Raw genomic sequence first — 16,703 nt, 5'->3', positions numbered from 1 at the left:
TTATTTTTGAGACAGAGAGAGACAGGGCATGAGCAGGGGAGGGGCAGAGAGAGAGGGAGACACGGAATCCGAAGCAGGCTCCAGGCTCTGAGCCGTCAGCACAGAGCCCGATGCGGGGCTCGAACTCATGGACTGTGAGATCATGACCTGAGCCGAAGTCGGACGCTTAACCGACTGAGCCACCCAGGTGCCCCCAAAATTAAATTTTTAAAAGGGAAATACTTGGGATGCCTGGGTGGCTCAGTAGGTTAAGCACCCGACTCATGATTCCGGCTCAGGTCATGGTCTCAGGGTTCGTGAGTTCGAACCCACACCGGGCTCTGTGCCGACAGCACGGATCCTGCTTGCGATTCTCTCCCCCCGTCTGTCCCTCCCCTGCACACTCTCAGTCTCAAAAATAAACAAACATTTTTAAAAATAAATAAAAGGGAAATACTTTTCCAAAAAATGCATGTCAATAATAATAAAGACAGTATGGTGTTTAAAATTGTGAACGTGTAGGTAGGATCTGTGAGCACGGTCTAAGATGATGCAGGTGGGGACTGGGTGCGTGAAGCATGGCAAACTGCACCAGTCCTTCCCCTCATGTTACGAATGGGCAGGTGGAGGCCCAGAGAGGCTCAGGGACCAGCCCAGGGGTCCGCAAACTTTTTCTGCCAAGAGCCAGAAAGGAACCGTTTCAGGCTTTGCGCGGCATACGGTCTCTGTTACACACAGTCTCTGTCTTTATTTTTACAACTCTTCGTTAAAAACAAAACAAAAAGTCATGCGCAGCTCACAAAAACAAAGCAGGCTGTGGTGGATGTGGCCCAGGGGCTGAATCTGCTGAAGGTTCAGAGCCAGGGGGCAGGAGAGGGACGAAGCGGGGACTCTGACCCAGGTGTCCCGCCCCCGCAGCACGTGGTCTCCCTGTTCGGTGCCAGACACCCTTCCCAGCCCAGGGGCTCCTCTCTGCTCACCTTGCAGGCTGTGGTCCATGGGGAAATGCTTGGTCTCTTCAAAAGCTCTGCTCATGACTGGCCCCTTGAGGAGTGTGTGGATGGAGTCCACCTGGGAGGCAGGAAGTTCCGGGTCAGTCTGGCCCCTGCCCCAGCTCCTGGCTTATCTGTCCTCACTAGGGGTGATGGGAGGAACCCAAGGTCAGGCCAGGGGTGGGACAAAGGTCCTACCTGGTTAAAGAGATGCTCCAAGCAACCGTGAAGCTTGTCCTGCTTGTCTGACGGGATCCGCATGTCACAGGGCAGCTCGTCTCCTGGAAGAAGGAAGAAGCCGTGGCCGTCAACCATTCCCGCCCCATCCACACCTTTCCAACCGCTTTGCCAAGAAGGCGGTATAGCAGCAGAGCTCCAAAACCCAAGGCGGGTTTGGAGTCTGGTAGACTCAGATCCTGGCTGTGTGGCACTGGGCAACTCACTTGACCTCTCTGAGCCTCAGTTTCTTCATCTGCAAAACAGACAATAGCAACTCAAGTATCAGTATCACACAACGGCAACAAGCCACTGCTGTTATTCTGTTCTGCAGAGAAGGAGACAGGGGGCCAGACCAAAGGAAGTGGATCCCAAGTCCCCGGATTCATCCCCCGGCTGCTTCAGTTAAACCAGCTGCCACATGCAAGCTCCTACCTAAAACCTCCCCAGGGACACTTTCTGCGGCTAAACATCTTATGTGATGAAACATTTATCTCAAGTTCAGCAATATCGTCAAATTTACTTGAGCTTCTTTTTTTTCTTCTTCTGTTAAGCTCAAGTATAATTAAAATTAAACTTCTGTGCATAGACCAGCTCTGGAAGAGCACAGAAAACAGCAGGGACAGTGGGAGACTGGGAACCAGGGGCCGGGTGACAAGGACGGGAGAGAGACTTGTCATCACCCACCCTCTGGTGCCTTCTGAAATAGGAACCAGATGGGTGTGTGACCTGTTCACAAAATAAAAATCGTGAGGGCTAAGATGAACTAAAATAAAAACGACCTTCAGTCTTTCGGCAAAAGCTCTGAGTACAGTCTCATCTAACCTATAAACTATTATTTATGTGTGTCCATCCGGCCATCCATCCACCTGTCCATGTGTGAAGAAATACGTGCTCACTGATGATCTCCAAATACCATTGATGGTCACTTCTGGGGGGGGGGGTGCCTCTAACTTACTTCCATGCACTTCTTTTGATGAACTTTTGTGGGTCATTTGAAAGGTTGGTTTGAGCATGTGTCATTTCTATGGAGACCATCAGGTCCCCCTACTTGAGTGACCTCAGAGCGGCCATCATAATCTGTCACTGCATCATGAATGTTTCATGCGTTCTGTGTCTGTGACATTCATGGAGAACGTCTGCTCCAGGGGCACTAGGGTCTTTGTCTTTCCATTCACTGTGGATGTCCCAGAACCCAATAGGTGCTCAATAAACAGATGCTGGCTAAGGGAATGGAAGGAAATACACTACCACGCTATGCAAAATAATATGAAATCTAATAAAATAAAACAAAACAAAATCCCGGTGGAGAGATCGCTCCCCTGGAGCACTGCACTCACCAGACCCCATCTCGTCACTGCCCAGGTAGGAGCTGTTACTTCTCACGCTGGTGTAGGACAGGACAGAGTCCCGGTTGCTGTTACATTCACTGCAGAGGAGCAGAGAGGAAGGGCGGAGTCACCCTCCAGATCACACCTTCTGGTCCCGTCTCCCCAAACCCACTTGCCAGAGTGTAAACAAAACCCTGGGCCCCTCGACCACCGGTGCCAGAGCCGGGGAAGACCGTTCTGGTGGGTTTTCCGTGTCTGACGGTGGGGAAACACGTGTAGGCCCCAGCACAAAAACATAGCAACAGCAGGAGGACGGGGAATCGTGTCCATCTGTATGCCACGTCTGTCACTCCTCCCGTGGGACAGCCTTGTCCCTGGACACCCCTGCAGGTGCCACACCTGGCCCACGCAGCTCCACGTCCCCTCCCCAGCCTGGCTACAACCTCGCGAGGGCAGAGAGAATCCCAGGAGCTCAGAAGATACCGGGAAATGAAAAAACCACAGTCCTGAATTCTTTCCTTCACCTGTTTGACAACTAAAGGAACAAACCGGAGGACCCAAAAACGTAAGAATGAAAATCCTGGACAATGGACATGAGGCTCCAGGGACACAAAGTGCCCAGTTAGGCAGAAACACAACCAGTGGATCCCTGGAGACGGAAAGAATATGAACGAGGACGGAGGCAAAGGGTTTTCTGGGGAAATCCCACCGGTTCTGTGTCTTCTGAAGCACCTCTAAGATTCCACTTTCCTCTCAACGGCCAATCGTTACACAACCTTTCACTGGAGACCACAGTGCTCGTTCGCACGAGGTAAGAAATTCCATTTTCCTGCTGTACGGCTTATGATAGGAAACTAAGTTTGCAGTCTTACTTAACCCTCTAATTAGGACTGCTGATCTGGTTATAAGTAACTTCACCAGTAGAAAAACCATTCGGATTCTCTCAGAGTTAGGAGGGGGAAAAAAAACACAACTAGTATCTCCCTCCTTGGATCAAGTAAAAATAAACGGTGTTTATTGCAGAAACCATATGTCTCACGTTGAGTTTTAAAACACACCGCAGACTTTGACGTTTTCTTTGCCCACATTCTGTCAACAAGCGCAGAGCAGAACGGAGGCAGAACAGGTGGACGGAGACCCCGGGGGGCCAGGCCCTGAGACGCTGGCCTCGGGGAGGAGAGCCAAAAGGGGTGTCAGGGATGGCCCCCCCCAGAACCGAACGGGTGAGAACCGTGCCCTCTCCCACCGCTTCCTGGCGAATGTCCCGCCGATTCCGACTTCCCACGGATCAGTGCACATCACACCCCACGCGGTCCCCCCACGATGCCCACGGCTGTCCCCACCTGTAGGAGTCGCGGTAGCTCATGGTGTCATGGCCTGAGTCCTCCTGATCTTCCTCAGACACCTTGAAGCAAACCTTCTTGATGCCCCCGTGGTCGGCCCTGTCCATCTCGCTCTCCTCGCTGACCAGCGGGGGGGATGAGGCCTCCTCAGCTACAGGGGGATCACAAGAGCCCCTGGAGGGGGGCTCTGTGATGGTGGACAGCAACCTGTTGGGGCGAAGGATATAAGCTTAAGGGCGCAGGCCCACGGCCTCTCCTGCCTCCACGGAGGCCCCAGGTAAGGCCCTGACCTCTGGCCTCACCTTTGACCCTAAGCACAGAGAGCCATCAACTGCTTCCCACCCCTTCCCTGAAAATCCCGCCAGTAACTCTGCAGATACACATCCACTGCCCGGCCTGCAGGGGGCATGAGATACGGCGGGCAGGGGGCGGTCTTTATCTTCCATGGGGAAGCCAGAGAAGGCTCAAGAGCCCAGAACAGGACTGGGAAACTGAGCATGAAAGGCCCAGAGAGCCAACCTCTTCGACTCAACTCTGCTGCTTTGGTGGGAAAGCGCCACAGACGAGACGCAAACAAATGGGTACGGCTGCATTCCAATAAAACTTTATTCAAAAAAACGAGCAGTGGGGCGCCTGGTGGCTCAGTCGGTGAAGCGTCTAATGTTGGCTCAGCTCGTGATCTCATGCTCATGAGTCCGAGCACCACACTGGGCTCTGTGCTGACAGCTCGGAGCCTGGAGCCTGCCTCAAGATTCCCTCTCTCTCTCAAAACTAAATCAACATTTAAATGAATGAATGAATGAATGAATAAATAAATAAATAACAAGGAGTGGGCTGGGCTAGATTTGGCCCACAGGCCATAGTCTGTCAGTCTCTGGCACAGAATATAATGGTTAAGAGCATACGGTTTTAAATCAGACAGGCTCCAGGACCATTTCGTAGCTCAGAGACCTAAGGCGACTATTTCACCTGAGACTCAATTTCCTCATCTGTAGAATGGAGTAATGTCAGTATCTATGTGCTAGGCTGCTGTAAAGATTAAGGGACTTAAAATATGTAACATGCTTAGAAAAGCCTCTGGCACCTTGCAAGTGATCATTAAACCCTGGCTGATATAATCCTACTCCAAGTCAATTAAGGCCAGTATTATGAATAGCCCCATGTTACAGGTGAGGAAACCGAGGTTCAGAGAGGTTAAGTGACTAAGTCACACGGCTATTAAGTGACGGGGCCAGGATTCAAACCCGTGCCTCCTATCTCCAGACCCTACGCTCTTTTTCCTTTATCATGGACGATTTCCAACATACACAAAAGCCGGAGGAACAGTACGATAAACCCAGGTACCCAGCGGCTAGCCATGACAATGGCAACTCAGGGGCCACCTTTGTTTCCTCAGTCTTTCCCACGGCTTTTGCTTTCGCTGGAGTATTTAAAGTAAATCTAAGGTGTCATATAATTTCCCCCATAAATACTTCCATATGCGTCTCTAACACAGAAGGACTTTCTTTTAAAGCAACGTTCTCAACTACCCCCCACCCCTCGGAAACATGTAACAATTTGGCATCCTTCCTGAAGGGCAAACATTTAGCAATGTCCAGAAACATTTCTATTTGTCACAAGTGAAGTGGGGGACAAGGGTGGGGGCACTATTGGCCTCCAATGCGTACAGAGCAGGGATGCCCCTAAATATTTTACAGCACACAGAACAGCCCCACGAAAAGAATAATCTGGCCCGAGATGTGAACAGTGTCAAGGCTGAGAAACACTTTTCTAAGCACAACCAGACTATCATCGAACCTAACAGAATTTGTAATTCCTTAACACCATCTAGTACCATCCACATTCAAATGTCCCCGATAGCGTCTCTTCACAGGTGGTGTGCTAAAAACAGAATCCCGACCGGGTCCAGACGCTGTCTGGCTGACGTGTGTCTCAAGTCTCTCCTCCTCTTCCTCCCTGTACCCGCTCCCCCCCACCGCCACCATTTATGTGTTAAAGACACTGGGTCACTTGTCTAGAATCACCCACCCTATGGATCTGGCCACCCGCATCTCCAAAACACCACCCACCATCCTCTATCCCCCACGTCCTGTCACTGAGTAGTGAGATCTAGATGTCGATGGGACGACAGTGCATTTCCATGGGGTGTCCTGGGGCATTAACGCCAGAAGAGGCGCGTCCAGCTGTCTCTCTTTCTGCCATGTCAAAAGTATAAAGTTCCCCCAAAGCCTTTCTCTGAATAGTGCCAGCCTCTACTAACGACTGCTGCCCACATCCATTATTTTATTAGAGCAGCGGCTCTCAATGGCGGGGCGGGGCGAGGGGGACCAAGGCGGCAACTGGTGGGGCAGAAGTCCAGGCCACACAGGGTGGGTAGGGAGGTCTGCCCCCCAAGGGGCATTTGGCAACGTCTGAGAACACGTTTGGTTGTCACAGCCGTGAAACAGGCGTGCTGTGAGCATCTTCATGAACAGAGACCAGGGGCATTGCCGAATAGCCTGTAACGTCCCCCACCGCCCCCCGCTACGGTTCTCTCGCCCACAACGTCGATGCTGCTGAGCCGGCGAACCCTGACTCCAGGCTCCCTGCCCTCTTCCCTCGGGGCCGGGCTCACCTGTTGATCTGGGTGACATACTGCTTCATTTCCTTCAGTGCTACGTCCAGTTTGGTAAAGAGCTGCAGGTACGCATCCTGGGTCTCCCGGTCCTCCTGCTTCAGTAAGAAGCTCAGGCCCCGGTCCTCCTGGCCCGGGGTTCCGTCGGCTGGCCCGAAGCCGCTGTCGTTGAGACCCTGGTGTTGGGGGTCCCCATCCACAGCAGGCAGGCACTTCCAGGATGGGGCAGCCATGGTGGTGATACAGTGTTGGGTGTAGGACATGGGGTTCAGGTGGCCTACAGTGGAGGGAGGGAGGGCTCACTTGGAAAGAGCCTCCAGGCACCCGTAAACCCCTCTGACAGAGACACACAAACCTATTTCAAGAATCCCAATGAGGGAGAAAAATTTCCTGCTAAATATTCCTTTAATCCATCAGATCACTTGGAGAAGAAAGTTTCAGTTTGGTGCTAATATGCTTTTAAGTACCAGGATACTTTTCCTGACTGGAATTACAGACGTGATGGCTGGTACTCCAGCAGCTACTTTATAATATAAGGCATCCTTCAGGATGGAAACCACATGTACAGATGGTGGGGTAGAAGGAACTTGGGTCCCTGATGACTGTGGAGCCACCATCGCAGTCCCAGACTGCTGGCCTCCAGACGGGTTTCTGTTTATGTGTCTATAGATCTGAACACAACCCCTAACAGAGACGTGAGGTTACCTTGCTCTGGGTCAAGGCCGATGAGGGAGGGTTTACGACCAAAACGGATACTGAAGGACCTGCCAACTGAGGGAGTGGTCTTGGGGTAGGACACTTCCATGAGGTTGACATGGCAATTGGTGGGGCAGAAGTCCAGGCCACACAGTGGATGGGGTTCCAGGGGAGCCTGCTTGAAGGGTGGGCTGACCCTGTTCTTCAGCTGGGCTGCAAACTGAGAAAGGTGGGGGGTACAGGGTCATGATTCAGGGGCCTGGGAATTCCGGCCCACCCCCAGCACCCACTCGATCCTAGCCCGGCCCAGACATTCAGAAACTGGACAAAACGCCAACAGCTTCAAGTGGAAAAGCGGATTCCCTTACACTGCCTTTCACTGCATCCAGATGTCAAGGAAGGTGTGGAGAAATCTGAGGCCTTCGCATACCTACCCACATTCATTCCTTCATTTTAGCTGCCCTGAGCTACCCTTGAGGAACCATCTCCCCCCAGTCCACAGTCTGTGAGGGGCAGGTAAGGCTTCCCGTCCCTGAAGTGGTTGGTACAGGGGTAGACAAGGGACCCAAGCCAAGCCAGTAAGAGTTCCCATCGAATTCCTTTTCTACTGGGGTGGCTGAGGTGAGAGCTCCTGGGGACCGTTTTGCCACCACGCAAGAAGGGCCTGCCCCGAGGGTGAAGCCAACACGGGAAAGTAAAGGCACGAGGAGAGAGGCCACACTCTTGTGACGGTGCGGTATCTGTCTGAGCGCCTGGAAACAACCTTGCCTGAAATTCACCTCCGGCCTTTTCAGTGAGTAACAGAAACCGATAGATGCTCCTGTTCGCTTAGTCTGAGCTGGGTTACAGCCCAGGCTGAGACCCTGCGGGGCGCAGGTACCTCCTGGTAGCAGGCGATCCTCTGGCCGATGCTCTCCAGCTTGGTGTCACAGATGTTGCGGAACTCGTAGTGGGACATGGTCTTAATGTTGCTCAGGGCCACGAGCCGCCCGCAGTTCTGCACAAAGACACTGTCATCTGCAGCGAAGGCCTTGAGGATCTGCACAAACACGAACCACTGAGCACTCAGCGTGCACCACGGAGGCTCTTAAGCACTTGCCTTGTCATAGCCCTGGGAGACGGAGTCTATTACTCGCCCACTTTGCAGATGAGTAAGCTAACTAAAGAGGGAAGAACCACTCTCCTAAGTCCCACAGCTACCAGGCGGGGGAGCAGAGATGACAATGCGGGGCCCCAGGCGAACTTGGAGGAAAGGGGAATGAGGCGCTCCGCCCCGCCCCCCCGGGGCAGGGCAGCGCCCAGCGAGACCTTGGCAGTGAGCCCGAAGCAGCCGCGGGGCTCCACGATCTTCTCCAGCACGTGGCACTTGATGCCTGCAGTGCTCACGTACTCGTACACCACGCCATGCTCCAGGTATCCGTTATCCACCGTCAGGCTGACCACAGGGCTGTCCTCATGCAGGCTCAGCTGGGGACCCAGGGACAGCAGGGGGAAGGCTGGAAGCCAAAGGGACCGGCGACCCTGAGGAGGGGGAACCACCCCCCAGCCAGCCCTCCCCCGACCCCGCACCACAAACGTTTGTCATCGTCGGACACACGGGACGATGAAGCCCGAGCTGCTGCTCTGCTCACTCTCGCCAGCCTGCTGCCGTTCACCCCTTGTCCTAGGAACCCGCCTTTGTGCCCCACTCCCAGTCTACGTGGCTCAGGAGAGGGAAGCCCTAACCACACCCTTCCTCCCACGCACAGGCCTGGGCGATCAGCGATTCAACGTCCCCTACTCATAAGGGTTGGTTCAGGAATGAGCATGTGACCCAAGCTAGGCCAATGAAAGTCAAATCTGGGACTTTGGTCGGATCTACAAAGAGAAGGGAACATCCTCTTTTTCGACTGGATTCCAAGCTGCCAGAACCATCGCACGCAGAAAACAGCATGTAAAAGAGAAACCAACACAGAGGGAGCGCAGCTGAGAACTGGACAAAAACAGAGAGACTGTTCATGAGACTGTATGTAAAACTGGATCGAGCCGGACCTGAAGCTTCCTTGACCCTACTCCTTTCTCAGTTTGCTGAGCCAATGTTTTTAGGTAGACCGGTTTCAGTCCTGATTGACGTGGGCCCAGAGAGTCTAAGTGATTCTTCAGAGGCCACACAGTTAGGTAGTGACATATCTAGACAAGGAAGCAGGCACAATGGACGGGACTGCTTTCCTTTCCACCCACTCCAAAGAGCACCTCTCAACACATGTGTCTTACCCCCTCACACTCGTATTATGGCACCGCCCGTCAGTTTTTCTGTCCCCCGTCTGTTTCCCCTCGTGTCAGCACCACGAGGACAGAAACCCGGCCCACCTTGCTCACTCGTGTGTCCCCAGCTCCCAGAACCGGGTATGGCATGTAGCAGGCGCTCCTGCTTGTTGAAAAGGAGAGGAGACATGGTCAGCTCCCCTCGGCACACTTTGCCGTCATTATCAGGGATCCCCCACACGCTGGGGAAGAAAGCCCACAGCCCTTTCCTCTCAGAGGGCATACACCGGGCTGGGAGCTGCCAGCTGGCCTCTCCTCCCTCCCCGTCAGCCTGTCCCCTCTAGGATCCCTCCGCCAGGCTGCGTGTGCTTCAGCAGTAGGGGGATGGCTCCCCGAACGACCCCATAAACCCTGGTTCTTTGCTGTCCCTGAACGTACCAGCAGGGAGCCCACAGCCGTCAGACACAGAGGCATCCAAACCCCCTACTCTTCCCACAGCCTCTGCCCCCAGCCCAGCAGAAGTACAGGGCAGAGTCCAAAGAAGCAACTGGAGAGAATGCGTTATTATTCAAACTAAATATTCGTAGGGTGCCTACTATGTGCCAGGCACAGTTCTAGGCTCGGAGGATACGGCAAGGCAGAAAATAAACAAAACCCCTGCCCTCGTGGATCTTCTGCTCTCTAGTAGCGAAAACACCAGACACCCCCTGAGGAGGTGACATGTGAGCCGAGTTGAGAGAGGTGAAGAGCATGAGGTAAGAAGTACTCTGGAGGAGAGCATTCTATAGCCAGGGAGAACCGTAAGTGCAAAGGCCCTGGGGCAGGAGTACATTTGGTATTTAAGAGCAAGAAGCTGGCGTGAATGGAGTAGAGAGGGCAAGAGGCAAAGTGCCAAGAGGCCCAGCTGGAAGGCCAGGCTGGAGCTGGAGGAAGAACTTGATCTTTGCCTGGAAGGAGCCTCTGGAAGGTTCTGTTCTGTTTTTTGAGAAGAGCCCGCAGGAGGAGAAGTAAGGGAGGACAGGGAGAAGAGCAAGCAGGCTACTGCGGGAGTCCTGGTGAGAAACCATGGTGGCTTATGCCCGGCAGCGATGGAGACAGTCGGAAGCAGATTCTCGATGCAGGAAGAAGGCAGGGCAACAAATCAAGGCGGAGGGAGGGAGGAGAAAGAAAAGAGTCAGGGCGTACTCCAAAGTTTGGGGCCTTAGAATCTGGAAGGCTGGGGTAGGACGCTTAGGGGAGAACCAGGCTTCAGGGGAAGGGTGGGAATTCAAGGTGGCCCATGCTAAGGGCACAGTGCCTGATGGGCATCCCAGGGACAGCTGGCAGAAAGACAGGTCTGGAGTCCAGGGCTGAGGCTGGGCTAGAGAGATAAAGATGGGAACCTGGGGCAGACAGAATACTGGCCCCTGAAAGATGCCCGTGTCCTAACCCCAGGAGCCCGGAGGTATGCTGTTACATGGCAAGGGGGCCACGGCTGCAGATGGAATTAAGTTTGCTAAACAACTGACTTTACCATAAGGCAAAATCCAGATGATCCCGCTGTGACCACAAGGCCCCTAAGTGGATATGGAGGCAGAAAAGTCAGAATTACAGAGAGGGCAGAGTGAGGGGGACTCAGACCAACATCGCCGGCTCTGAAGATAGAGGAAAGGACCACGTGCCAAGGCTTGCAGGCAGCTTCTAGAAACTGAAAGAGGCGAGTAAATGAATTCCCCCGCCCAGAGCCCCAGAAAGGAACACAGCTCTGCTGACACCTGACAGATGGCCCGGCGAGACTCACTTTGGACCTCTGGCCTCCAGTAACTGAAATGACAAACGCATGTTCTAAGCCACAGGTTTGTGGTACTTTGTGAAAGCTGCAATCAGAATGTGATACGAGCCAACAGCACCAGAAGAGGACCGGTCGGTCCCCTCCAGAGTCTCTACCACACTGCCCGCCCGTCCCGTTACCTGAGTCGGGCTGGGGGTCCTCGCCGGGGGCCTCCTGGCTGTCTCGGGCCTCCTGGGCATCCTCATGGGTGTGATAGACCCACTGGTAAAGACCCTGCCAGGAGAGCAGAGTAAGAGGGAGGCCACGACACCAGGAGCCCAAGGAGGAAGGGACGGGGCGAAGGGCAAACCATTCCCCGACTCCAAAGCCCAGGCTTCTAGACTGCCGGTGACGTCACCTGTGGAAAGTCCTCTAAGACTTTGCTCTGTAACCTTCCTGAGGGGAGCTCCACTCATGCTCGACCCCCACCCTCTAGAGTCTGTGCTCCCTACAGAAGCCAGGGGAGGAGGGAGCCTTTGAAAATGTAGGTCAGACCCATGGGAGCAGAAACCTTGTCTCTCCTGCAGCCCCAGGGCCTACAAACATGCCAGGCACATCGTGCGGTCAATACACCCTTACTGGATGAACCAGTGAATGAACACCCTCCCCGGGACCCCGGCCCCCAACCCAACTATAGCATCAACTTTTCCCATCAACTCTTTGCCCAACATGCCTATGCAGTGAGAAGAGAGGGTCTGATCACACCCATGGGTGGAAACCGAGACCCCGAGTTGTCAGGGCCCAGCCCCCCGGGTTCAGGGAGACAGAGCGGGCACAGGGCCCACACCCAGGTCAGCCCTGAAAGGCAGGCAGCCCCCTCCCCCACCCAAAACGCTGTGGTGCCTTCAGGCCTCTCCCCACAGAAGGCAGGAGGCCCGCAGCCCCCGACCCCGCTGAGCAGGGCTTCCCTGATCCCCTTGGCTGCTGGATGCCTCACCAGAGCCTCTTCCCCGCGGCTCCGGAACGCCTGGAAGTGCTCCAGGACCTCCAGCGCACTGTCGTTCAGCACGTTGTTGCCGTTGACCTTCAGGATGCACTGGCCGGCACAGAGCCCTGCGGCCGCAGCCTCGGAGCCTAAGGGGACAGGAGTGTTTGTGGCACACCCTAGGCGGAGAGAGCCCGGGGCGGCGGCAGGCAAGGGCAAGTGACCCGAGGAACACCGTCCCCCACCCCGCCCACCACCCCAACCCCCCAAACACATCCCCAGACATTCCAGCCCCGGCCCTCCACCCTAGAGCCACTCTCCAACCCAGTCCAGGAGGCAGGACAGGGACCGGCACTCCCGTTTCGCAGAAGAAACTGAGGCTCAGAGAAGTAGCAGCTAGCCCAAGCTCACACGGCAAGGAAGGCTGGATTGGAACCCAGGTACGTTTCCCTCAGAGCTTCATCTCCTTCAGAATCCCTCTATGACCTGTGACACTATGACGGGATCAGCCCCATTGCGCAGACAGGAAACAAAAGGCTCAGAGAGGCAGAGTCACTTTCTCAAGGTCCCTTGGCTAGGAGAAGCCAGGATTCGAACCCAGGTTTACCAGACTTCAAGGGCATGTTTTCTCGGCTATACCCATGACTCCTAAACTACAGCTCTCGGCCCCCAGGGTTTTGTGTGGTTAATAAGAAGAGTCTTGCGCCCGGGTGGCTCAGCTGGTTGAGCATCCGACTTCGGCTCAGGTCATGATCTCAGTTTGTGGGTTCGAGCCCTGCGGTCAGGTCCTGTGCTGAGAGCTCAGACCCTGGAGTCTGCTTTGGATTCTGTGTCTCCCTTGCTGCTCCTTCCCTACTCATGCTCTGTCTCTCTCTGTCTCTCAAAAAGTAAAATAAAAACGTTAAAAAAAAAATAAAAGTGGAGTCCTTAGGTGCAAAAAGGGTTACGAGTCCAGAACCTCAGACCTATCTGGTTTCATCTCCAAGAGAGAGCAATGCCTTAAACCGCATGTAAGGAGAAGGCAACGTGAAGCAGGGGTCTCTGTCAGCCCACGGGCTGGATCTGGTCACAGGGGTCTCTAACTGGGCTGGGTCTGGCTACAGGTGTCTCTAATTGGGCTAGATTTGGCCACAGGGGTCTCTAACTGTTGGCCCACGGGCTGGATCTGGCCACAGAAGTGTGGCCAAACTTCACATTTCTGGCTTCCCTTAAAAACTCAAGTCTGGCAAGAATGGCCCCACATTCCTCCATGGCAATAATGAGCCTGAGCTGAGGAAAAACTGCCCCCTTTTAAAGTGAGCATGTCTCGGGGCACCTGGGTGGCTCAGTCGGTTAAGCGTCCGACTTCGGCTCAGGTCATGATCTCACAGCTCGTGAGTTTGAGCCCCGCGTCGGGCTCTGTGCTGACAGCTCAGGACCCTGTTTCGGATTCTGTGTCCCCCTCTCTCCCTGACCCTCCTCCACTCATGCTCTGCCTCTCTCTGTCTCAAAAATAAATATAGTGAGCATTTCTGTCTTCACCTTGCCACAGTCCCCCCCCCACCCCACCCCCATTGCCTATGCCTTCCTCTCAGTTAGTTATCCACCTGTGCCCCCCTGAACCCCATGCCGTAAGTGCTGGTGAGGCACAGGCCTCGTGGTAACGGTTTGGAGGCCTCAACTCCTGCCACACACACAGACCAGGCCCCCAAAGCCCCCTTCTCTGTCTGTGAGGCTCACCTCTGCCCACGGCGTAGACATACGGCGGGGCGGCTCCACGGATCTGGAAGCACAGAGCCTCTGGATGGTCGGGAACTTTGATGATCCTGCACCAGGCAGCAGCAGCCATAAGAAAAAGCAGCATTACTCCCAACAGCCCAGGGGACCACGCTGGGAGACCTCTGCCTCCCAGACTTTTGGGAAATCCAGCCCAAAGTAGTAGCAATGCCAGGCTGTCAGCAACCGAAGATAAAGAAAAACCTCACTGAACCACAGCCCGTGTCTCCAGGGTCTCCGGTTCCTCAGAACCACCTGGCCCGCCCTTAGAGATTCAATCCACGCACAGAAATTCCAGAGCGCCCTCCTACACCTTCTCTGTCACTCTCTCAGTGAGAGGAGGCTTCTCGGCGGTCAGACCAGCACCACAGGCAGCGAATATTTTGTTCAGCAGATGGGAGGGTGAGAAGGGACCCAGAAGATCTTGGTGCCGACTCTAGAAAAATGCCCACACGTGTCCCCTAGGGAACAGTTTGAAAGGCCAGGTCTTGGCCATTCCGCAGGTGGAACATCAGAGAAGAGCGAGTGGCACCTGCCCAGGGCTGCACAAGGGATGACATTAATCCAGCGGCTTCGAGGCAGCTGTCTGCTTCTCCGTCAAGGGCATGTCTCCAACAATGGGCCTCAGGATCCTCCTCCCATCCCCCACCCCACACCACCTGCCGGAGAAAAAACCATCTAGGGAGCCGCTTCTCAAACCCCAGGCATTTCCAGAACTTTAAGCAGGCACGTTCCCCTGGGTGATTTCTGCCACTTTCACATACCAAACTATCAATCATTTTCCCTAAATTGGCTTGCCTTCTCACTGAAATAATCTTATTTAAAACTTTCCATCACTCCCGTCAATAGGAAACCGGGAGCATTTGCCTTAAATAGAAGAGAGAAATGAAAACCAAGAGCACAATTTTTAAAATAGAAAATGCTTCCCCCTGCACCTATATCTGGCATCCAACCACTGCCACGCTGGGCCGGGCTGGGCCATCAGCCTCCTTGCCTCTGCCCTGCTTCTGCCTTTACCGCTGACCATCTAGTCTCCACCTCCAGAACCTATGTCCCGTCATGCCTTGCCTCTGCTCAGAACCTTCCAGTGGCTCCTTGGTCCTTACCATGGGCACAAGGTCCTACAAGGCCTGGCTTCCACGGTCTGGCAGACCTCATCACCCACCCCTCCCTCTCACTCACTCTGCTCCACCCCATCAGCTTCTTCACTGCTCCTCAAAGACACAAGCCACGGTTCCACCGCAGGACCTTGGCACTGGCTATCTCCTCTGCCCGGAACCCTCCTCCTCCAGAAGTTCTCTTGACTCCCTCCCTTACCTCCTCGGGTCTGCCCTCAGCTCACGGTGGCATCTCTCTGACCACCACCCTCCACACAGCCGTCGCCTTTCCCAGCTGTATAGACTGGCCCAAACTTACTACCACCTGGTTCAGGACGTCTCTCGCTTTTCTTTTGTTTGGTCGTCTGTCTCCTGCTCCACCCTCCAACTAGACTGAGACCTACGAAGGGTATTAACGTGTCCATCTAGACATGGCTGGAGCCCCAGAGCCTGAAACGCCACTCGGTACACAGTGGGCACTCGAGAACATCTGTTGGACGGATTAAAGCAGCAACATCGTGAGACACGCCTGTGGAATGAGCCCCATCCTCGGGGAACCAGGACGGCTCACCCCCCTCCACCGCCACCCCTGGCAGGCAGTCAGTGCCCCAGCCTCAGAGGGAGACTGGCCCCGCACACCCCACCGCGAGGACACTCACTCTTTGGCCTTGGTGGCCACCAGGAGGCGCAGCGGGCGGCGGGAGCAGAAAGACTGGTTGAGGATGGACTCCACCTCGGCAAAGGGCCTCAGGAACACCAGGTCCTCGTTGATGGAGTAGATCTTCCGCCCCACCTGCAGGCCGGCCATCTAGGCGGGGGGAGACACCCACACCAGGTCACCAGCCTCCTCCCCGGCCAAGGAACCCCGACTGCGTGCGGGCAGCACAGAGCCAGGCCCGGGGACCCAGCGGGACCCGACTGAGCCCACCGGGGCAGCCCCGCTCCCCGCTGTGGCAAGCAGGTCGGCGGCTGGTGAGACGAGGTCCCGGCCAACGAGCTCTGAAGGGAAGGCTGCCGCAGGCACCACAGGAAAGACATCTTTCCTTGAGGAGAAACCGCGGTGGCCGGTCCCCTGCTTCCCACCTGCCGTGTGGGGACACAGGGCATCGAACTGGGGCAGCCACCCACCCTGTGCCCTTGATGGCTCGGCCGGGAAACTCAGAGGTGCTGACCCCGAACCAAGACCCCCAGTCACCTCCTTCTAACCGTTACGTCAGGGCTCCCGGGAGGTGAGCACGCGGCTCCCTGTAACCAGAAGCGCTCCCCAGTGGCTCAAGGACACAAGCGCAGCGCCTGGGTGACACGTGCCTCTCCCCACCCACCTCCACACGCCCCAGAACGGCTCAGGGGACGGGGGCCGAATCCCTGGCCTGCCAGACTCTCTCCCCTCCCTCCTCTACATGTCGCGGACATGGCAGAGCCACCAACGTGCCCTGGGCAAGCCACTGATCGTTAGTTTGTCCATCATCACAGCTGACGCGGAAAACTACCTGATTCAGAAAGCTGCTCTTCTCGTGCACCTCTGCACAAGGCCATGATGGGAGCTGAGGGCGTGCATGCTAGGGATGGGAAGGAGGGAGGGAGAATGGGTGGGTGGATGGATGGATGGATGGATAGATGGATGGATGGATGGATGGATGGATGGATGGGAAGGAGGGAGGGAGAATGGGTAGGTAGGTGGGTGAGTGGATGGATGGATGG

At 55.1% G+C, this 16,703-nt stretch overlaps 1 protein-coding gene across 3 annotated transcripts in view; it reads right to left on the bottom strand.

Annotated features, from left to right (window-relative positions):
- PREX1 (phosphatidylinositol-3,4,5-trisphosphate dependent Rac exchange factor 1) overlaps positions 1-16,703 on the bottom strand; it is a 184,316-nt gene that overhangs the window by 15,806 nt on the left and 151,807 nt on the right. For all 3 annotated transcript variants that reach the window (XM_049650647.1, XM_049650648.1, XM_049650649.1), the window contains 12 exons: positions 15,662-15,810; positions 13,870-13,955; positions 12,163-12,299; positions 11,366-11,459; positions 8,480-8,667; positions 8,052-8,210; positions 7,181-7,391; positions 6,476-6,752; positions 3,862-4,068; positions 2,528-2,616; positions 1,170-1,252; positions 960-1,050 (listed from right to left, as the gene is read on the bottom strand). In XM_049650647.1, coding sequence (XP_049506604.1) covers positions 960-1,050; positions 1,170-1,252; positions 2,528-2,616; positions 3,862-4,068; positions 6,476-6,752; positions 7,181-7,391; positions 8,052-8,210; positions 8,480-8,667; positions 11,366-11,459; positions 12,163-12,299; positions 13,870-13,955; positions 15,662-15,810 — 1,771 coding nt within the window. The remainder of the gene's footprint in view (positions 1-959; positions 1,051-1,169; positions 1,253-2,527; positions 2,617-3,861; positions 4,069-6,475; positions 6,753-7,180; positions 7,392-8,051; positions 8,211-8,479; positions 8,668-11,365; positions 11,460-12,162; positions 12,300-13,869; positions 13,956-15,661; positions 15,811-16,703) is intronic.

The sequence above is a fragment of the Panthera uncia genome (assembly GCF_023721935.1).
Source record: "Panthera uncia isolate 11264 chromosome A3 unlocalized genomic scaffold, Puncia_PCG_1.0 HiC_scaffold_11, whole genome shotgun sequence".
Classification (NCBI taxonomy): Eukaryota; Metazoa; Chordata; class Mammalia; order Carnivora; family Felidae; genus Panthera; species Panthera uncia.
This window is presented reverse-complemented; position numbering and strand designations above follow the sequence as displayed.